This window comes from Mustela nigripes, chromosome 3 (assembly GCF_022355385.1).
Source record: "Mustela nigripes isolate SB6536 chromosome 3, MUSNIG.SB6536, whole genome shotgun sequence".
NCBI classification, from domain to species: Eukaryota; Metazoa; Chordata; class Mammalia; order Carnivora; family Mustelidae; genus Mustela; species Mustela nigripes.
The window spans coordinates 35,387,141-35,410,265 of record NC_081559.1 but is presented as its reverse complement, the minus strand read 5'-3'; the positions used below and the strand labels follow the sequence as shown (position 1 = coordinate 35,410,265).

At 40.1% G+C, this 23,125-nt stretch overlaps 1 protein-coding gene across 9 annotated transcripts in view; it reads left to right on the top strand.

The window, feature by feature from the left end:
- Positions 1-23,125, top strand: part of COL4A4 (collagen type IV alpha 4 chain) — a 124,075-nt gene that overhangs the window by 46,643 nt on the left and 54,307 nt on the right. For all 9 annotated transcript variants that reach the window (XR_009403044.1, XM_059393614.1, XM_059393612.1 and 6 more), the window contains 14 exons: positions 1,004-1,039; positions 2,405-2,467; positions 2,817-2,852; positions 3,083-3,124; positions 7,626-7,706; positions 8,493-8,546; positions 8,817-8,876; positions 9,781-9,825; positions 10,176-10,229; positions 11,224-11,293; positions 11,980-12,084; positions 15,747-15,911; positions 18,707-18,796; positions 19,759-19,922. Coding sequence is in view for 8 of the 9 variants with exons in the window: in XM_059393614.1 (XP_059249597.1) it covers positions 1,004-1,039; positions 2,405-2,467; positions 2,817-2,852; positions 3,083-3,124; positions 7,626-7,706; positions 8,493-8,546; positions 8,817-8,876; positions 9,781-9,825; positions 10,176-10,229; positions 11,224-11,293; positions 11,980-12,084; positions 15,747-15,911; positions 18,707-18,796; positions 19,759-19,922 (1,065 nt within the window). In the remaining variant the exon portion in view is untranslated. The remainder of the gene's footprint in view (positions 1-1,003; positions 1,040-2,404; positions 2,468-2,816; positions 2,853-3,082; positions 3,125-7,625; positions 7,707-8,492; positions 8,547-8,816; positions 8,877-9,780; positions 9,826-10,175; positions 10,230-11,223; positions 11,294-11,979; positions 12,085-15,746; positions 15,912-18,706; positions 18,797-19,758; positions 19,923-23,125) is intronic.

Here is a 23,125-nt window from a genome sequence, read left to right as displayed (position 1 = left end):
TCTCTGAGCCTAATTTTCCTTATTCGTGAAGGAAAATGAAAATACTATCTACCCAGCCTTCCTCTCAGTGCTGATGATCCCTTGTAATAGTTTATATGGAAACATATTGTCAACGACAACCCACTGTATGATAAGAGTCATGATGAGTTTTTTAAATTTAAATTCAGTATAGTTAACATAAAGTATTTTATTAGTTTCAGGGGTAGAATTTCGTGATTCATCATTTTCATATAACATCAGTGCTCATTACATCAAGTGCCCTCCTACTAAATGCCCATCCCCCATTTATCCCTTCCCCCAACCCACCTCCCCGCCAGCGACCCTCAGTTTGTTCCCATAGTGTCACTTATGCTTTGCCTCCCTCTTTGTTTTTATCTTGTTTTAGCTTTCTTCCCTTCCCCTATGTTCATCTGTTTTGTCCCTTAAATTCCACATATGATGGAATCATACGGTATTTGTCTTTCTCTGATTGACTTATTTCACTTAATATAATACCCTCTAGTTCCAAACACGTTGTTGCAAATGGCAAGATTTCATTCTTTTTGATGGCTGAGTAATAAATAAAGGTTGATGTGATATCTATATATATATACATACATATACATAAACATATATACATATTTATATCTCCTCTAGGGAGATAAAAAGCAGCAAAGTGTCTACTAGGGGAGACAAGTTCTGGCAATTAGACCAGAGACAGTTAAACTGTAATGGAATTGGACCACTGGATTGGGAATTTAGATTGTAAATGGAAAGATGAAAAATCTCACCTTGACTCCATGGCATCAAGACCTGAGCAACCTTTGGTTTCAGCTGGATTCTGGGGTGAAGGATGGACCCAGAAAGTCTTCTCCACAGAACCTTCCACAGTGTCAACACCAAACACTCAAATAGCCTGTATGGATGGTCCTAATAATTCCTGTGTAAAGTCCTCCTTTTACAACATGTGTGTTTTAGGGAAGTGGTGTTGCTCGTCTAAAGCAATGCATCATTCCTGTTGCAGGGTGACAGAGGGGACCCAGGACCTCCTGGCTTGCCGGTAAGTCTCCCGAGCAGGTCCTGATCTTCTCTTTGCCCCCCCCCCCCGCCCCCGACCAGCCTGTGGTCCATACCATTTGCATCCTGGCAGGGCCGGCTGCATCATTTGCAGAGCGCTCCCAGTGCAAAATCAAAGTATAAATCTCGAACTCAAAAATTATGAAGAATTTCAGGGCGGTGCCAATAGAGACTTAAATCACCAGGGTGACCACACAGGCCCCAGGCCCATGGAACTAACTGTCCTGGAGTCCCAGCGGGCTTCTGCTGACCTTCCTTTTCTGTCTTTTAATGATCATTTGGCATTACTCGGGGACATACGGGTCCCTTAATATTTGGGAAGATAAGTCTCCCTCGAGTCTACCTAAATAATACATGTCAAGTGGAAATGATTTTGCTCTATACCATTCTGCCTGCTGGATCAGTAATGGTGTATTACATTTAATTTTTCTACCTCATCTTTATCTTCCTGAAATTTGTAATTCCATGATTATATTAGTGTTGACAATTAATCAATCAGTGTTCACAAGATTAAAATTGAAAGCAGTTCTGCCTCCAGATTGATTAACCTATAATTTTGCTTGGTAACTTCCGGCTGTAGAAAGGATTACTCTCCCACATTACTTTGCTCACTACCCCTGAAGCTCAGTTCAGTGTCATCAATGAGATAACTTTCATGTCGCTATTAAAATAAAGACCAGTTCATCCTCCTAGAGAGAGTAATATCTGCACACGTGCAAGTCATTTGATGTGGGCAAGGTTGATGAGAGAACAGAGAGGCTCTTCCCACACTTCTTGGAATGCACACCTGTAACCCTCCTTGTGAATTTGTGTGGAATTATGCTATAGCCAACGTGTTACAGGAAGTTGTGGCTGCGTCTCCTTCATCTTGAATTGGCGCCATTTCTATTTATATTAATCTGAGAGGGCGTGTTTTAAAAATATAATGAATAGTATAAATACATTACTATTTTAATATAAATTATTATTAAGTAATATCAATATTTTTAAAAGCATCCCGATGTATGGCAAAGTTATAACATTTATGCAATTTAGGAATAGCTGGTAACAAGTTTTCTTTGTGCTCTATTTTTGCTATTACAAGATTCATGTGCAAACAAGTAGATAGATTTTTCAGTCTTAATCCAATCCTGAACATAGGAGTTGGTCACACCTGCCAGAGTGCAGCTGTCATGGACCTTTTAGTGGCTGTGTCGGCCGCGGTGAAGGTCCTACTGCTACAGGGAAGGTGTGTCTGTCACCGTGATTTCTTTGGTGGTTTTTATCCACTTAGAATTACACAGAGGTTTTGCTGTGAATGATGATTTTGAGTTTTGGTAACCAATGCACGGATTGTTCTCATGTTTAGGGATTGAGGGGGGCAAGAGGACCGGCGGGCCCAATGGGGCATCCAGGAGAGCCCGGGTTAGCTGTAAGTAGAGCACTGCTCATTCCGTCCCTCTGAAAACCTGACCTCGATGTTTAAATTAAGCAAAAAAAAAAAAAAAAAAAAAAAAGCAATTTGCAGCCTTGGGTGGTACGCACAGTTGGGGTGTTTGAGAGGTTATCACTGATGAATCTGTGTATACTCCCATAACCAGGGTAGGTTTATCATGAAACATAGGTCCCCAGGGCAACAAGGGGTCCGGCCATGAGAGAAAGTCCAGCAGGCACGTCTTAAAACTCGGGGTTTCCTAAAGAGGAACATGGGAGAGCCAACGCAGACACATTGTGATTTCTGTGACTGTTACCTGATATGTGTGTTTTTGCTCTTGATTTAGGGTGCTCCAGGCCTTCCAGGGAGACCGGGCTTGAAGGTGGGTGACCATGAATATGTTACTATGAGTAACATACAACAAACAGAGACTATCCGTGTCCAGTGAGCTAAGGGACCGCTGAGTTCGGTCTGAATTATGTCTTTCCCTCAGTAGACTTCCCCAAATAGTTAATAAACTTCAATTAATTGCCTAACCAGAAGTCTTACTTGCCTGTAATTACCTTTTTAATATTCAAAAGCAGTTACATTTTTTCCTCTTTTCTTTCCCAGGGTAATCCTGGCGTGGGAGTCAAGGGGCAAATGGGAGACCCGGTAAGATTCCCCTTTTGCCCAGAGGAGTAGGTGTTAAAACGTATGTGCTGGTCAGGCAGCAGAGGCTATTCTGATTACCACTTAAATTGTGTTCATTATCCAGTCCCTGCTCAATTTTATGGCTGAGAATTTTTTTGCTGAATTATTATGGTGCCAGTACCCTTAACTGTAAAATGACAGTTCTGACAAAATTTAACACTAAACTCAAATTAATATATATGATGCATTTTACCCTAGCCAAAAGCAATTGAACATTTCTGATAATTTAGTATATCCAGAGAAACAGTTTAATTACTGATATTCATGGCTTAATTTCACAAATTATCTCAGAATCCTTAACTCCGCCCATAAATAAAAGTGTATACCTGGAACCAAAACCATTTAACAGCAGCTCCCAGTCCCTCCCACCTCTCGCCCATCTCCACTGTCCCCTCCCTCCTTCCCTCACACCCTCCATCCTTTCCACTGAGGCAGGAAACTTAGCAAAGAAAAGCTTTAGATCAAAAGATTCTGTACAACAAAGGAAACAGTCAACAAAACAAAGAGGCAACCCATGGAATGGGAGACGATATTTGCAAATGACAATATAGACAAAAGGCTGATATCCAGAACTCCTCAAACTCAACACACACGAAACAGATGATCGTGTCAAAAAATGGGCAGAAGACATGAACAGACACTTCTCCAATGAAGACATACAATTGGCTAACAGACACATGAAGAAATGTTCATCCTCACTAACCATCAGGGAGATTCAAATCAAAACCACATTACCGCCTTACACCAGTTGGAATGGCCAAAATTAACAACATAGTAAACAACAAGTGTTGGAGAGGATGTGGAGAAAGGGGAACCCTCTTACACTGTTGGTGGGAATGCAAGTTGGTGCAGCCACTTTGGAAAACAGTGTGGAGATTCCTTAAGAAATTAAAAATAGAGCTACTCTATGACCCCACAATCACACTACTGGGTATTTACCCCAGAGATATACTTGCAGTGAAAAGAAGGGCCATCTGTACCCAAGGTTCATAGCAGCAATGGCCATAGTCGCCAAACTGTGGAAAGAACCAAGATGCCCTTCAGCGGATGAATGGATAAGAATACTCTATGATACTATAGAGTATTATGCCTCTATCAGAAAGGATGAATACCCAACTTTTGTATCAACATGGATGGGGACTGGAAGAGATTATGCTGAGTGAAATAAGTCAAGCAGAGAGAGTCAATTATCATACGGTTTCACTTATTTGTGGAGCATAAGAAGGGAGTTGGGGGAAATTGGAGGGGGAGACAAACCATGTGAGACTGTAGACTCTGAAACACAATCTGAGGGTTTTGGAGGGGAAGGGAGTGGGAGGTTGGGTGAGCCTGGTGGTGGGTATTATGGAGGGCACGTATTGCATGGAGCACTGGGTATGGTGCATAAACAATGAATTCTGGAACACTGAAAAGAAAATTTAAAAATAAAAGTTTTTTTTAAAAATAAATTAATTAATTAAAAAAAAAAGAAAAAAAAAAGCTTTAGAAAGGTATTTCAAGAGGACAACTCATCTGCAAACAATCTAAATGGCTCCTGTTGGTAAGCGGCTCGTGCCACAACTGTGCGCAAGTAGATACTGAGCTTCTTCTACTCTGTGCCAGGCCAGGACTGATGCTGGATGTGGGGAGTTAGTAAGACCGACCCAATCCCCACTCACGTGGAGTCCCAGTGCGGTTGAATAAGTTATGGTACAGCCATTGAACAAAATGGCTTGATTGCCTGAGATATATTGCAAGACTTCACAATGTGCAGGCGTGCTTATGCTATAGTGTTGATCAGAAAACACAGGTTACAAAAGTATAAGCTCAATTTTGTCAATACAACACAAGACATTAAAATAGACACTTAAAACAGGAATTTGCAACCTCAACACTGCTCTTTCCTTGCTGTGGGGGCTGTCCTGTGCATTGTGGGGTAAGATGGCTTCCACCCACTAGATGCTAGGAACAGCCCTTCCTCCCCAGTGGTGACAACCTAGAATGTGTCACAACCTTGCCAGTTATCCCTGGGTGGGGGGAGTAGTGTGCCTACTTGCTTACCCCTCTCTCCTTAGAAACCACTAATTTAGAGAAATGATTGGAAGGAAGTACAGTAAAGCAAGGTTTTTCCAACTTGGGAAGTCATGGAGCCCTAAGAATGTGCTTGTCAGAGCCCCAGAAGCTCATGCTAACCCCCTGGCTTGAGAAACTCTGCCCTGTAGAGTAAGGCAGGCCCCATGGGCTTCCAGACCTCAGCCCCAGTGCAATCAGATACACTTGCAAACTCAGGTCATAGAATCAGGTGGAAATGTCTGGCTACGAGGTGGTTGTTCAGATGATCCAAAATAGGCTTATTTCAATTCTTTTGGATTGTCTGCTAAAGGAAAACATCATTGTGGAATTTTCATACAGAACTCTCAGATGGAACATGTTTGTTCATGAAACGCTACCCCAAGTAGTAGGTGATGCGATTATGGGTGGTCTCATTTTGTTCTTCATGATTCATGTTCCTTGTACTTTTACAACGTGAAAAAAATAGTGGCACGACCCACATTTTGAAGAGGCTTCCTTGCTTGCCAGCCTTCATCGGTTTTGCTCAGGCTGATTACAGCAAGGCTAAGAATGGTTGTGGTTACCAGTGTGTGTTACTCACTTGCCTATGTACCGTTTATGTATTTGTTCAATCATTCGTTTGCCAATAGACATCTTCAGAGCAGCCGCTACAACAACACGGTCCGGGGCTACACCAAGAAAAAGGAGCCCAGGTCCCTACCCTGCTTGTTCTGTAGTTTCCAGGTGTAGGTAGGCGGTGAAGTGCCGGCTGTATTCACATACACTGGGAATCTTCTTCTTCCCCAAAACACTGATGACTAAATAGTCATATATTTGAGAATCTTCTTTGTTTCACTCAGTGCAGTAAGTACTAAGCATTTTATGTGTGTTATCTATTTAACAAAGTAATAATACTTTAAAGTAGGTAGCCTTATAACCCTTATTTCACAAAGAAGGAAAGTGAAATTCAGAAGAATCAAGGAAACAAAGGCTAGGAGAGATTTTTAAGGAACTTGTCCAAAATAGCAGTCAGTCTAGACCTGGTTTGCAACCACCTGTGACCCACTCTATCACTTGCTTTTAACTATGTCTAAGTGCAGAATAGTAGAAATAGAAAAGTGAAAAGGTGTTATCTGTTAGTTAAGGATGAGCGTTAATGCTTGTATTATACCAAACCCAATTCGGGGGACATTTTATTCCCAAGAGAATAACATTTCTAATGACATAAATGACAACTTGGGCTAATTATTTTCTACAGAGAGTTTAAACATATTATTGAAAACAAATTAGAAATAACCTAAATCTCTTTCTTAAGGATCAGACTCTTGATTTTGGCTCAAGTCATGATCTCAGAGTGGTGAGATCAAGACCCCATGTTGACCTCTGCACTCAGCAGGAAGTCTTCTGGAGTTTCTCTCTCTCTCTCTCTCTCTCTCTCTCTCTGCTCCTTCCCTCCCCCTCACTTGTGGGAGCACCTGATTGCTCTTTCTCTCTCTCAAATAAATAAATAAAGCCTAAAAATATAACCTAAATCTAACCAGAATGGAATGGCTTAATAAATGACAGCGCATTACTATGATAAATTATTGTATAAGCACTAAAAATCAGGTTTTTGAAAAATTTCTAGTATAATTGGAAAATGTGCAAAAAATGGCATTATAAAAGACAAACATAAAATTATTTAAAAATTTAAAACTTTAGCAAAATGTAAAAATATAAACCATACTGTGTATTTTATATTATGTTTATGCATTTTGTATAGTATCCTAATTATATCTTAAATTATATTTAACACTTCATTTGATCACATTTAAATTTATGTACTTATATACATTATTCACATACGTGTGTGTGTATGGATACATACACACCACAAAGAACTATACCAAAGTTTTATTTTTTATTCATTTTTATTTTATTTATTTATTTATTTATTTATTTTTTATTTTTATTTATTATTTGAGAGAAAGAAAGAGAGGGCACTCCAGAGGGAGAGAGAGAGAGCACAAACGGGGAGAGGCAGGTAGAGGGAGAAGCAGACTTCCTGCTGAGCAGGGAGCCCGATGCAGGACTTGATCCCAGAATCCAGGGATCATGACCTGAGCCGAAGGCAGATGCCTTCTTAACCAACTTCTTAACCAACTGAGCCAGACAGGCACCCTTACCAAATTTTTACTAGAGATTTCTGACCATAGAATTATGACTCATTTTTGGTTTTGAAATTTATTATTAATGATACATATCATTACTTATGAAAAACAACAAATACTTTCAATTACCTGATGTGTTTGCCATGATTTACATTTTAAATCCATGACACACAGGATTATATGTGTTATACCACAATATATGGATAAAAATCTTCATTTCAAATCTTATTTCAAAATAAAGTTAATAGGAAATTGCTACTATCTTGATTTTTTTTTGAAAGGGTGAAGTTGGCCAGCAAGGTTCTCCTGGACCCACCTTATTGGTACAGCCACCTGATTTTTGTCTGTATAAAGGAGAAAAGGTAATTGCCAATCCACGTGTGGCCTTGATAAAGTAGTAAGAGCCAGCATTTCCTGAACATGTCTCGGTGCCAACAAAGGGCCGGGCACCTGCAGGCGTCACTGCATTCACCCCAGAGCAGCCTCAGCAGATTGCTACTGCTACTAGCCCCATTGAACAGACGTGAAAGATGAGGCTTAGAAAAGTTCCCTGCATTCTCAAGTTTATTCAGTTGCTGAGTCACAGACCTAGCGTGGGCTGCTACTTTGTGACATGTCCTCCAGCATACAGTGCCCCACTGACACTGTCTTTATTATATGGGCTGAAAGGACCCCAGGAAGCCCAGTTGTCCTTTAAATATTACAGATGGGCTTGAGGTTTTGATGATTGAAAAGGTGGCAGGGACATAGTAGTGGGCACGTCCTCTGTCAGCCTGTGGTACGGATGTTACTGATGCCATGTGCAGATTCTCTTGTCAGTTTTCAGTTACTGGATTAAATTTCACCGATTTGCTCAAAATGAGCCACGCCTCTCAAGGACTGCATTCCCAGCTTGGATCTGCTTCCCTGGTCTATGGTTGTGCGCTTTGTACCCCACCAAAATACAGCTCTCACGCAGAGCTGGCCTGAATCATGTCAGGTTTATAAATACTCCTGGACCTTTGTTGCTAACTAGCAACAATTGAGGAGTAATCCTTTATTTTAAAATTTAGTAAAATGTTTCTTGGAAAAGATAATTTCTGAAAGACATGGCATTCACTAGGTTAAATACTAAGAGGGAGCCTGATTTTCTGCATTGCGATTTTTAGGGCATAAAAGGAATGCCTGGTGTGACTGGACCTCCAGGACCACCGGGACCCAAGGTAGTTTATTGAAATACCTTTTTTCTTTTTATTTGTATAATACTATATCTTAATTAAAATTTTTTTGCATGTTCTTTATCATTGCTTTAATGATGATATATGTTATTAGAAGTTTTCACTATTTTATCATAATTCCATAGGGCATCTCTTCAAAGGTAGTTCTTTTCTTTATGCTGCTGGCAATAACTTTTACATCTCATTTTGTGTTTGCATTTCATATTGCGGAAATATTGTTGCTTGAATGCCTCTAAATGTTGTCATCTCTTTAAGGGAGAACCTGGAATTGGGGCAAAAGGAGAGAAGGGTATCCCTGGGTTCTCAGGACCTCGGGTAAGGATCATTCGTGCCACTCATGCTGTCGCTCACATCAGTGAGTTGGAGGCCTTCCTCTCTCACATTTTTACAAAACTAGATCCATATTTATAGCAATTCAAAAGTAAAGATTTTCTCAAACAGGAGCAATACATTTTGGACAAGAATTACGTCATAGCTAAATGCCCCAATAAGACATTCTTCCAGTGACATCATTTAGATAAAACGGACAAGCAGAAGATAGAATTAGTGAGAAGTAACAGCATTATGGCATTTCCTGCGACAACTGGGGCTTGGTGTCAGTGTGATAGCAGCTTGGAGTTGTTCATTTAAGCCTATCTGATAAGAAAGAGTACTGATCTTGGGGCAGCAGCTACCAAAAACTAAAGCATCAGGACTCAAACATCACCACACATGCCACTAATGGGGTCACCATTGATAGAGTCACTCTAGAGACCAGAGCCCTCATGGGTAAGGACACTCAGTTTATTTGGCTCCAGATTCCGCAGTTAATGGGATGACATTGGCTTCCATGGTAATTTTTTTTTTTGCTGATAATGCACAGACTACCTGTTAATCTCTAGACAAATTATATTGCAATGATTCCAAAAATATTTAGCCCAGTTGCAGCACTAGGCTAAATAACTTAAAAACATAAGAATAACAACAAAAAGAAATAATGTTCTTAAGTTGAAACGCTGGCAAGGACATTAATTTTTAAAGTAAAATTGAAGATCAGTTAAAATAGCAAATGTTATAAAGAAACAGACTCTATTTTATATGTACTTCCTTTTATTCGGCTACCTTTGTTGACATGATGAAATATCCATAAAGCAGTTTCGTAAGATGAAAAATAATGCATTGAACTGATTTCAGGCACTTTGATTTGATTCTGCTTGTGTTGATTTTGTGAATTTATTAGGGTGATCCTGGTTCCCATGGATCTCCAGGTTTTCCAGGATTAAAGGTAAATGTACACAATTGTAGAGATGATAAGTACATTTATTCATATTCATAAATCCAATTCAGTGTTCAGAATTCAGAATTCAATTCTGAATGTTTAAATTCAATTCAGAATTCATAACTGCAATCCAGTGTATTCAAAAGTTGTACTAGGGCATGCAAGTATGCACACACTAATTGGAAAAGGAGACACATTTATTTTACAAATTGCGGAATCTAGCTCTAGATGCAAAAATTAATTCCCACAGCTGTCTGAATCTCAGTGGGCATGTGTCATTCAAATTAAACAAGAATGTGATAATTTGTCACCCACTCAGATTTTATTTTTAAAGGCATGTTCGTGGTTATTTGTAGGGGGAACCAGGAATGTTTGGGGAGCCTGGATCATTTGGATTTCTTGGCCCAAAGGTAAAAAAAGCAGGTGTATTTGAGTACAGCCTGATCAAATTCTATATCCCTTATGTTAAATAATTTCTTTTATTAAAAAAAATCATTGAAAGAATCATTCACAAATGTAACTTTTGAAAGAGACAAAGTTAATTTTGTTTATATTGTTTCAACGCATGTTGTAATGATTATGTTTTCCCTTTGAGAAAGTGTTCAATCTTTTGAAGGTAAATAATAACAAATGTTTCAGAAATTCCATGGGGATTACCTGGTATCACAATTAAAATCAGGGAGAGGAGTAGAGAGCTTCTGGCTTTCACTAGTTCATTTTTTTTTTTCCTTTGTACCTCTGTGACTCCATATCCAGCATTTGCTTGGGACAAGCCATGGTGGCAGTAAGGGGAAACAATTGAGGGGAACAAACATTTGCTGTTAAGATAGGATGTAGATTCAGATTGTAGGTGAATAGACTATTTGTCCTAGATTGTCAAGTTCAACACTAATGCTCATAGGACATCTAAGAAACTTCATGGTTTCAGAGGTATCTAATTTATGGGCACGAAATCTTTTTTTTTTTTTAAGTTAATTTTTTTTCTTTTGTGAGAGTTTTGCCAGTTGGTCGTTTACTTCTACATGTAAGTGGGAGGTCAGATGCCTTAGTTATTCCCAGAACTCCATGAACCATTCAATTTTCTGGTCAGCCTGTAATCTTCATTTCTCACATGAATGCACTCTTGGTCCTTCTAATAGTTATGGGCAACATGAGAAAAATATTAGTATTTTTTTAAGATTTTATTTATTTATTTGACAGAGAGAGAGATCACAAGTAGGCAGAGAGGTAAGCAGAGAGAGAGGGGGAAGTAGGTTCCCTTCCTAGCAGAGAACATGATGTGGGGCTCGAACCCAGGACCCTGAGATCACGACCTGAGCTGAAGGCAGAGGCTTAACCCATTGAGTTACCCAGGTGCCCCAATATTATTATTTCTAAGATAAGTGTATGAATGGTTGATTTCAGGGGGATCCTGGAGACCGCGGGTACCCAGGACCACCGGGGGTTTTGGTAACCCCACCTCTTCCACTCAAAGGTTTGTGTTCAGTTTGGTTCTTCTCTAAATTATTAGGAAATGGGATTTAGGTGGTCCTGACAGAAGAGTCTGGCTCAGTATTTCTGTAGTTTGTGTATTTGATATGCTAAATATATTCATTTTAGCAAGAATATATAATTTACAGGTGCAGGTAGATATGTGCATCTGAATCATTTCTATGGGCATATGACTCCCAATGTTATTTTAGGGTGCAGAAATTTTTATTATCTCAACTTTCCAAAAGTAGGTCTTTTTTTTTTTTAAATTGCTAAATCATTTGGTTAAGACCTACTGAGATGCTGCCTCCAAGAAAAAAGTGACTCATATCAGCGAGCAAGACAGTGCGTCTCCAGTTCGTGTGATTGCAGAGCAGGGGCAGTTGGAGAAGGGTTTCTAGTCTGAGATCCTGCATTGTTGTTGTTGTTGTTGTTGTTGTTGTTTAACATCATAAGAAATCACAAGAACAGTGTCTTAGCTGCACTCAACCAAGCCTCACAAGAAGTAATTGTGCGTGAATTTTAAAAATGTATGTATACAGAGTGCTGTGAAGTGTGTAAACCTGGCGATTCACAGACCTGTACCCCTGGGGATAAAAATACATGTTTATAAAAAAAATAAAAAAATTAAAATAAAAAAAAATGTATGTATACAGTTATTACATTGACATGTGTTGTTGTTTTGGGCAGGCCCTCCAGGGGATCCGGGGCGCCCCGGCCACTATGGAGAAATGGGGTCTATTGGACCACCTGGTCCCCCCGGCCCCTCCGGTCCACCAGGGGAAGCCTGTGCAGGTAGAACTCTACTGACTCTTCCACGCCAGGTTTCCCACATCCTTACCCTCAACTTTAGCTGATACTGAGATCAACTAGGAGCATCTCGGAAAAAAACGGATGGCTGTCCTAGACCCCCAGACCAAGCATGTTGGGCTCTCTGGGACCTGGACCTAGGTGTCTGCTATTACAAAAGATCGCCTTATCTCTAATGGACAGCTGGGCTTAAGAACCCCTGAACTCAAACCAATGAACGGGTTCCTTGGAAGAAAGTCGGACTCCTTGGCTGCACCCCAGCAATATCAATCAGCATCTCGGGTTGGCGGGGAGCGGGTAGTGAGGAATCCCGGAAGATTGTCACAGGCAGATAAGATCTGGAAATGGGTGCCAAGGGTCATAAAACCCTCCTGGAAGGCTCTCCTAGTCAATCTCTGTTGGTTAAAATTGAGTTCCTCTCCTACACGAAAAAAGGAAATACAGATTGTGAATTTAAAAATGTTATTAATTAAAAAATAAAATGTGATTCAGTTTTAGTTAAGAAACCAAAACCAAGACAACAGTCCTTATCTCTCCCCAAAATTTGCACCCCCTCCAAAAACAAACAAAACCCAAACACCTTAGCACTCCTGGTAATAGGCAAGGAAGAGCCTGGAAAAGAATCCTATCGATACAGGACTTTGAACTCCTTCAGGTGCTGTGCTGGTTAATAATCCCCAGTAAGATTAAGAATAGAAGCGTGGAGGATATTTGCATTCTGTAAACTCAGGAGAACGGATTTAACATGTGAGAAGAGAGTCTTGAATAGATGTGATTTTATCCAGTCTGTGTCTGGATTTATATTTACTGAGAAGGAGTAAGAAGTTTCCTGAGATTCATCTGTTAACTACCAAGATTTTTAACCTTCCCGGACTCTAGCTTCCACTTGGTGGGATCAGATAACCCACTGCAAAGGGGGGGGGGGGGCAAAGCTTTGTGTAGTTGATCTAGAGAGCACACAGCTGGTCAGGAATCATTTGTGCCTGGTCTCAGTTGTCTCCTTTAAGGCTTGTTCGTTAAAAAACAGGGCTCCAGCAGATTGAAATCAAAACCCAGTGGGAGTAAACAACACATATCTCTAGCAGATTGAAAACCAAATATAACACAAAGACTCTTAATTCCACAAGATTTTTAAAAAGAACTAACCCAGTGGCTTTCAAATCTTGACTACAACCCATTATAAAAAGTACATTTTATATTATATTGCATTTACATCACATTGCATATATATGTGCGTGTGTATATATATATATATATGCGTGTGTATGTATATATATATTTTCATATACATATGATTGAAGCACAAATTTCAAAAGAAAAAAGAAACACAAATTCCACAAAATAATATTTTTTTGTATATGGGGTACTTTATTTTCTGCCACTTTTTACTTTCAAAAAAAATATTTTTAATGGTGGCTACAACTTCATTGGTTTCATGGGTGGTCAGGGCTGCTATATGCCAGACACTGTAACCCATTTTCCCTGTTGGAAGGTGGTTGAGGATTTTCCACGGCACCAAGACAAGATACCAGGTAGCATCCAGGTCCATCCAATGATTGTAGGGGTTTGGACACGAGTCTTAGGAATGACATGAAGACAAGATAGTAGCCAAGTCCACAGGAACACATCTCATTTAAGTCCACATATATGTCTATAGCCTTTATCATACATATCTTGTTTTAGAATCATCTGAAGTATTTATCATGAAGTAAGCAAGGGTTTGGAGTTAGATACCCGTGACTGAATTCCAGCCTTGCCACTTAGTGTAGTATACTAAAATAGTTATATATTTACACTATGGACTGAAAACGTTCCAGGTTCTACTACATACAAGCCGTGTGACCTTAGGCATTTACTAAACCTCTCTGTGCCTCAGTCTTCTCATCTTCAGGGTGCAGTTCTCATTAGGGTTGAAAGAAGTAATATGTATACAGTAATATGTATACAGAATGCAGTAATATGTACACAGTTCTTGGAATATCATTAGCTATGTTAGTTATTATCATTACTCCTGTTTGGCCCAAATGTTTGTGCCTTATCTATAAAGTATAAACATTGCAAGATTGAGGAGTAAGGATAATGTAATCCTTATATGTTATCCATAAATATCCTATATATGTAAATGTTATCCATATATATCCTATATATGTAAAGCCCTAGGACCTATGCACATAATGAATGTTATTAATTTAGGTAGTATGCTACTTACTGATTACTTACAGGGTTTCAGTTGTCTATTGCTGAAAAACAAATTTCCCAAAACCTAGTGGCTTAAAACAATAATCAACATATCACCCCTCACTCTGTGGTTTAAGAGCTAAGCTGAGCAATTGTAGATAGGGATGTTCCTATGGTGGCAGCCGCGTAATGGCTGGAACTGAAAAGTGGGGACTGACTGGGCATCTCTGTCCTCTATCTTTCATGTAGTCTGTCCTCTATCTTTCATGGCCTCTCTGTACTTATTCATGCTTCTTTATAGCATGGTGGCTTCAGAGCAGTGATATTGCTTCCATGGTGGCTCAGGACTCCAATCCCACACATTTTGGCTCAAAAGGCAGAAGCTGAATCATCTTTAATGACCTAGCCTTGATCTTATATTATATATAGTGTCATATATATATATATGTATGTATATACATACATATATATACATACACATACATACATATATATAGTGTTATATATATATAAATATATATATAAAAAATATATATATATATTTTTTTTTTCACTCCTGCTTTACTTCATTAGTCCAAACAGTCATAAAAGCCTGTCACATTCAAGAGGAAGGGGACATGTCACCTCTTGCTAGGAGAGTGTCAAGCTTCTACAACATTGTGAGGGAGAAGAGCTACCATGGTGGCCATCTTGGGAAACTATGGTCTTCCACTGAGAGATTCATGCTCAGGAGTGAAGAAGCTGTGAGAAGTGGTCACTCTCATAGGAAGGCTTTGAGCTGTCATTAGCCAAGGCCCCAGCAAGCGGGTCAGATGTTGCAGGAAAGCAGGATTCATCTTTGACTCACTTTGGCCTCTGAACACACTGGACATCTCAGCATTCCTTGGGCATGTGTAATTACCAGATATTACACTAAGCTCCTTATGTGAATTATTGTATTTAATCCTCATAACAAGACTCTGGGGTAGATATAGATGATTAAAGAAGTTCAGTAACTTACTTAAGTACCTGTGGCTGGAGAGAGAAAGTTTGGGTTCAAATCCAGAACCTCTATGCCTCCCTACCAACCTCGGTTGCTATGAAAGTTATGGTATTCCGTGTCTCACATAGATGATATAGGAGTCCATATTTTTACTCACTAAATGTGCTAATATATTCATTCAGATAATTTTTAACCAAATTATCAAAGTCACAAGATACAAAAATAATATTTTTAATTAAATAATATGTCCTTTCCTCCAATAACCCTAAATAATAGGGAAAAAATAAGCAAATCTGATTCCACAAACCTGTTTCCATTTGCTTATTTCAAAGAAGTTGAGGCTGGGATATTAAGTCCATTTTGAAGTACATTTTTTTTCTTTGAAAATATTTACAGCCTAAGGAAGAATGTACTGATTTTCATTTCTTCTAAACACAAGTTTACTCTGGGAGATGTATGTGTTTTTCATTCTCGATTTCTCCTGCAGGCATGATGGGACCCCCTGGGCCAAGAGGGTTTCCTGGTCATCCGGGATTTCCAGGGGCAGCAGGTACCCCTGGGAGAGCTGATTTCAGTCCAGGAAAGCCAGGGAAGCCAGGACCACCGGGGTTGCCTGGAGCCCCAGGGCTGCAGGGCCCTCCGGGATCAGACGGTAAAGTGCTCCCCCTTTGCATACATTGGCATTTATGTTGCATGTGATATTTGCAGCTTCATGCAGAAGATGTGACTTTCTAAGTTTTTTCTAAATTTTTCTATTGTTTCTGAGTCAAGCTAGTATTATTATTATTAATAATACAAAAAAAGTAGACTGATGTTGGATATCACATCAGCTACAGGATATGAAGATATTTTTTTGGGAATTTAAGTCTGAATTATGGAATTACATAAGTGAATACGGTTTTTATTTCTTAAGTGTAGTTTTAATTTTTATCAGAGTTACAGATGGACTTGGCTTGAGAGTCAAACCGTTCTATGAAGCCTGTTATGAAGACCTGCCATCCCGGGCAACCTTCTCCTATTCCTTCCTTCCCAGGGGAAATTCTTTTCATACAATTAGTGGGATTTTCTGTTATTTGCCTTTCTAGTGACCCTCAATGTACTGTATTGCTATTCCTTAATTTTGCTTTAAAGAGAGAGAGACGTGAGTAGGCAGGGGCGGTAGGGGAGGAGGGTGGGTGCAGAAGTAGAGAGAGAATCCTAAGCAGGTCCCACGGCAGCACGGAGCCTGGTGTGGGGCTCAGTCTCATGACCCTGAGATCATGTCCTGAGTCCAAATCAAGAGTCAGTCACTTAACTGACAGAGGCACCCCGATGCCCCACTATTTTTTCATTCATGAGTTTGAGCCTTATCTTTAGACTTCCCTCCATAGAAGGTGAAATTAGCTCCTTTTCAGTCTCTCCGCACTGCACATATGAACATTTTCCACTCCTAAAACCCATTCAATTTAGTTATTATCTTAATTTTGATTAAATATTCATTACTTACACTGAGTGGCTACATAAAATCTATTCACTAGTTCAGCCATATAAAAATACACATTATTACTTTTTGCAAAACATTTTGCTAATGTCTTGTTTTCTTTGTGTGTTTGCTTGGTTTTCAATATAACTTACTGCTAATTCAACCCCAAACTGTCTAGAATTGTATAAATTGTATAACTTTCCTTCTAACTCATTAAATATTTTATCAGTATTATCTCTGAATAAACCTCTCCTGGAGCTTTTTCAGATTAGGTCAGGTTGCAGTTTTTTTTAAAATATTGACTTATTTATTTGAGAGAGAGAGAGAGCACAACTGAGCTGGGGCGGAGAGAGAGGGAGACGCACAGACCACCTGCTGAGGAGGGACCCCCCCCCCCAATTCTTAAAAGCTCTGAAGCTCTGCTCTAAAAGCTTATAGAAATTTTTCTTTCTTCTTTTTTTCTTAATGACCTTACATTTCACAATGACTTGCTTCTGTGTGGGCACATGTGCATTCATTGGTAGGCACTCAGTGGGTAGGCTCAAGCCAACACAAGTCCTCCATTTTTAGGTAAATTTCTTGAAGTGTTTCTCTGAGGATACTGTCTCCCTACCAAACACCCTCTGCCATTTTCTCTTTCTTGACTCTATATATTTGCCTGTTAGAGAATCTACCCTACAGGACTCTTTCCTCTCGTCTTTATTCTTCTTCACCTTTGTTTTTTTTCTGTAGCAATTTATGGTAGACTTCCCCAACTCCATCTTACAACTCTGCTCCAGGATTTTTTGATTTCTGCTTTCATAATACTTTTTTTTTTTACTTCTAAGTGTTTTATTGTTGCTATTGTTTTAATGTTTTTCTCTTGTAGCTGTCTGTTCATGTTCTCGGGATGAAATGCTTTCTTTCATCTGCTTTTTAAATAATCGAGTTTACTTGAAAGCTTTCTTCTTGCTACATTGTCTGTTATCTCCAGTTCTGAAGGGTCATAGTTACTGCTATAATTTTTGAGAAGAAGATCTTAGGATTGAACTGTTTCTTTAACCAGTCATTCTGATCGAGGCATCACTGTTGTTCCATTTCAAGGTACTAATTCATGGGGCACCTGGGTGGTTCAGTCAGTTAAACATCCAACTCATGATTTCAGCTCAGGTCATGATCTCAGGGTTGTGAGATCAAGCCCCACACCAGGCTCTGTGCTGAGTGTGAGTCCTGCTGAAGATTCTCTCTCTCCCGTTTTCTCCGCCCCTCCCTCTTCTGCTCCCATGCACAAGCTCTCTTTCTCTCTCTTTCAAAAAACAAACAAACAAAAAAACCCAACCAACCAACCAAACAAACAAAAAAACAATTCCTGAAGTCTGGGAGAGATTTCTCACATAGACTGTGCTTTTTGTTGCCTTTCCGCACAGCCTGCTTAGAACTCAACTTTTCAGGGTCTGTTAGGTTCTCTCACACTTTTTTGCTGTTGTTTTATTTCCTTTTTTTTTTCCCCCCTGCAGGCTTACACATTTTTATCATATCCCTGTACTGTTTGCTATTTTACTGGGATTTGGGAAGAATAAGGAATTTATTGTTTGTGTTTCATGTCACCTTTAATCATATGTCTCTGGATTTATGCTTTTATGGGCTATGTGTCATGCTTTCTTTAATTTGGTAATTATTCATCATTGGAGGGGGAAAAGATCCTTGCCATACAGTTGTTTTGTTTGTTTGTTTTGTTTTCCATTGCCTTGCTCTTCAACCCACTAAGTTGGGGTTGAGAATAGGAAGGCTTTATCGGTGACTATGGTAGCAGCAACACGCTGGGACATTTATATGGTTGATTGGTATATATAATGTTCTTCTGTCAGAGAGAAAGAGTCATGGGAAAGGAATGGAAGAAATATGGGTTTGAGGGGAAGATAGAGAGCAAGAGACACTCCCACTTGTTCTGTAGAAGACATTCACAGAAACTGTGTGATTCTCTTGCCCCCCCTACCCCTATAAAGTTATATATTGTAGTGTTGGGCACCCTGGACCACAAGGAATAAAAGGCAAAATGGGTCCTCCAGGAAGAAGAGGCTCAAAAGGAGAAAAAGGCAAGTATGCATCAAAGGTAGGATTTCCAGAAGACAGCAGTATGAGGGGGAATGGGGGCATTTATGAAGAGGGCAATGGGACATTTCACTTCAATGTGTTATATGCCTTATTTACCCCTGTGAGCACTCCTCTTCATTAGGAGCTTATGAGCTGATTAAAACTTACCAGAAGTCAAGTCTTTCTGTCTGAGAGTCTAAGGGACACACTTCCCTAGCTGTGAAATTTGCTCCAGAGTGATCTTTTTTTCATGAAATCCGTTTTATTCCTTAAAAAAGGAGAGATAGGATAGTCTGGATCTTTTATTTCCTTTTCTTCCTGTGGGTCCATATTTCCCAGACTCACAAAATGCCTCTGGCTTCGTGTTTCTTCTCCCCAAAAGTTGTTTCATGTTTTTTGGGTTTTTTTGGTTTTTTGTTTTTTGTTTTTTATCATCTGGGATAGGTGAGTATGAGACCATAAACACAGCTGGGTTCAACTATCGTAAAGGCATTTCTTTTAGACCAAAAGTGCCAATGATTAGGAAATGCATTGTAAATTATCAGTTGTAATACACAATATAGTCAGTAATCCTTCTCACATATTATTTTGTTTATTTGTTTAGAGTTTATGCTCCAACCCATTTTTCTTTTCTGTTTCTTCAGTAGGAACTGAATAAAAGACTTTCACACTTAAATAAGATCACTTGTTTTTAAAGTTTCTTTAGTAGAATTGGGTATCAACTTTTCCCTTAGAATCTGTCAGGATGGGTTTCTTAAGACTCCAAACACCCTCTCTGTCTAGAAATGACATATCTACCCCCACACAGACCATGCCTAGCCACCCCAGCACAGTGCCCCATGCCCCCATGTCACACATTATCAGACCTTCTTGTTCTTATTTTCATTATTGGTTTTATTAAGTAAAAGCTTTTGGGGATTTTATGCAGGAAATATGACAAAGCTGCCTTTTATCCTCTGTCTAGGAGACGCGGGGCTCTGTGCCTGTGAGCCTGGTCCCATGGGCCCACCTGGCCCTCCGGGGCTTCCTGGGAGGCAGGGTAGTAAGGGAGACTTGGGGCTCCCTGGGTGGCTTGGAGAGAAAGGTCACCCAGGCCCTCCTGGTGCAGAAGGACCTCCGGGACCACCAGTGAGTAGCTTTTACCAGTAACAATTTTTCTAGTTGAAAGAGACTAGATAGAGATAAAATTCAACTGTACCTCTTTCTGATGTATAGTGTGATATATATTTTATGTATTGAACCTATACCTATATTAATGACCCCAAAGTGAACTGTATTCATTCATTCATGCATCAAACTAATATTTATCGAGCACCTACTATGTTCCAGGTGCTGTTCTAGGTGCTGGGGATGCAGTAAGGAGCAGAACACAGTTTCTGCCCTCCTGGGGACTCCAGGAGTTGGGTTGAACACGGAGCATGTAACAGATGAGTGCATATGGCCGATGATGATAAAGGCCGTCACCATCTAGTGTGACTTGAGAGCCAGAGCTAGAGGAGATGGAGTCAAGGAAGTGGCTAGAGGTTAGTAGGGGCTGCAGAACATAGAGTTTGGTAGGTAAGTTGGATTTGAGCTTTTAGCTTTTAGCCAGTGGAGAGTTTTAAGAGAGACATAATCTACCATTAGCTTCATATGGTTCACTCTGATAGCTCTGGTAAGAACAGATCACAGGGGACAGGGGATGAAGTAGGCAGATGAGCTGTGTGGTGATTACAGTAATTTGGTAAAATGTGGTGGATTAATATGTTGGTGCTGAGTATGATGGGAAATCGTCAGATTCTCAAGATGTTTTGAGGACAGTGCTAATAGGTGGACTTGGAGGCTGGACATGGGATATTAGGAGAAAAGTAAAGGCTGAGGCCCAATGGGGAGGACAGTGTGAGGCATAGGTGTGGAACGGGGAAGGGAAGAAGCATTATTGGCAACATCTTAAATTTGAGATGCCTGCTAGACGAGGAAAGGTGTTAAGGAGGTATTAAGATGGTATTCAAGTAAGGGATTCACATGAGAGGTCCAAGCTTGAGATACAAACATTGGCTTTGTCAGGGTTTACATGATAGTTCGAGTCACAGAGTAGATGGATCTATTTTGAAATGGTTCACATCTGCTGACCAATACAAGTGACTTGACTGGAGGAACAAACTTTCAGCTACTTGGCTCTTCAGAACAAAGTCACTGCCCCATAAGGCACTCCTCTAGAGGCTAGACACAGCCCACCTGTCCTGTCTTTACTGAAGAGCCTTCATGCTGGGATGACCTGGGGGCCTAACCACCAGGCCCAACGTGCTCTTTTCCATTTTCCCCAGGAAACGCCATGAAAATAAGGCTCCAGTCTGAGAGCCTTAAGTGAGGGTGACAATTGTCCCTGTCCCACCGCTGACACCCTTGCAAAGCCCGCTGGTTTAAAGTCGACTCAGCCAGAAGTGAATTCCGTAATGCATGTGTGTTGAATGGACATGGCTGCAGCTGTTAAGTACTCTGCCTTTCATGGCCGGCTTTTAAAATTCAACATTTTCACAGAGTCATTATTTTTACGTTGGTACTTAAGCTTCTTAATGAAGGTTATACTGGCTCTAAAATATTTTTGTGGCTTCCTCTGGAGTTACTCTTCAGGGCTAACATCCTTGAGTGTGAATGGCTAGTTCATCCAGCATTGCCCTGACTGAGCTCTGTAATTCAGTTGGTCTAGGGTTCGCCTCTTTGGACAGCTTCTGTTTCTGACGTCATTTTTCTGTGACTGACTCCATCCATAAGAGTTCTCTGTTTTTAAATTCATCACAGGGTGGTCATTGTGAGGTGGTAGGTCCGTAGCGTGGGGCATTATGAAAGGAAAAGTGGTGGTGGGAGAAGAATGAACAGAAGGAAAGAACCCAGGGAAGCCACAGGTAACCATGGGTACTCTCACCTCCCCAGACCTGTTCTCTCTCAGCCGCTGTCCCTGGCCTCAGCAGCCACGGATGGGTAGTAGAGTAGAAAAAAGAAAAGTAGGTTTAGGTTCTTTGCAATTTTTTTCTGTGGTTAAACCAAAGCTTGTGTTTATCACTGTAGTCTGAGGATGGGGGTTTCCCACTAAGATGCTGTAGTGCAAAGCATGGGGGCTTAAGGGTACATGGACCCACCTCCACATCCCAATTATGACATTGGTGAGCTCTATAGTCTTACTGAGCTTTAGGGCCTCATTTATAAAATGGATATAATGACACCTGTCTTACAGGTTTATTGTTAAGGATTCAAGTATTTTGAGGACTCTAAGGTATATGCACCAGGGAACAAAGAGGGTCACTGCCCCAATGAACTGCAGAGCAAACCAAAGGTCACAACTGACATGTGCCAAATCTGACCTCCTGGCATGTTGGGTTTGTCTTCATGGTGTTTGTTTTTATATTATTAATAAGACTTATTGCTGCCCTTGAGAAACTGGGAGTTCATTAACACAGGGTCAGTGCATTCCTACAGTTGCCAGGAGCTGAGAGATGGCCATGCCTGTGGGAGCAGGGTAGGGTGCTCATGTCCCCACTTGGTCCATCTATCTGCTTCCCGTGGTAGGCACAGTCCCTCCAGGCCTCTGTGGCTGAAGTCCCTAATCTAGACCATGTTTTAAGCAACCAGTACATGCTTGGCAGAGAGCGATTCTTTTGTTGTTGCTGAGATTTTGTGGTTGTATTAACACATGGATTTAGTGATCTCAGATCTTAGAACAGTGACAAGTAGCTCTTGATCCCAAAGCTTCTGGGAAACTTTGGCCCGAAAATCTCTTAAATTCAACATTTGTTTCACTAAGATCTAAGCACATGAAGGCAAGACGGTCTGCTGTTAACTGTTGTGTCCTTGATACTCTAAGTAATGCCTGGCATTTTAGATTCTTGGTAAATAGCTCTTTAGTGAAATCCAGAATGAGTGCGGGCTTTTTTTTTTTTTTTTTTTTTCTAGCTCAACTAAGTCTATGATCTGGATCTAGTGCTTAAAATTCTCTATCTGCAGAGCATTAGAGTAATTGATAGTACATTCTAAGTCTCCAATGTGTTGACTAAGAAACTGCTCATGCTCCAAGGGGACCAATGTCTTATTTATTAAGCACTCCATTGGCATTTGTCCTTCTGGAGAGGAACTGGTTCACATGCTCAATGAATGGTTTTACGCGTTGATAGTTTATCCATCAGAAGGACGTTATTGTTATAATGTGGACTGAGTACTGTGCCTTATATACTTTGGCCCTGTCCATTTGTTACTTAAAACTTAGCTTATACAGGAAAAGTAAGAAGTAAGCAACATTCAACTCATATTAGCACTTTATAATTTCTAAAGTTCCTTTCCTGTCTAATCTAACCATT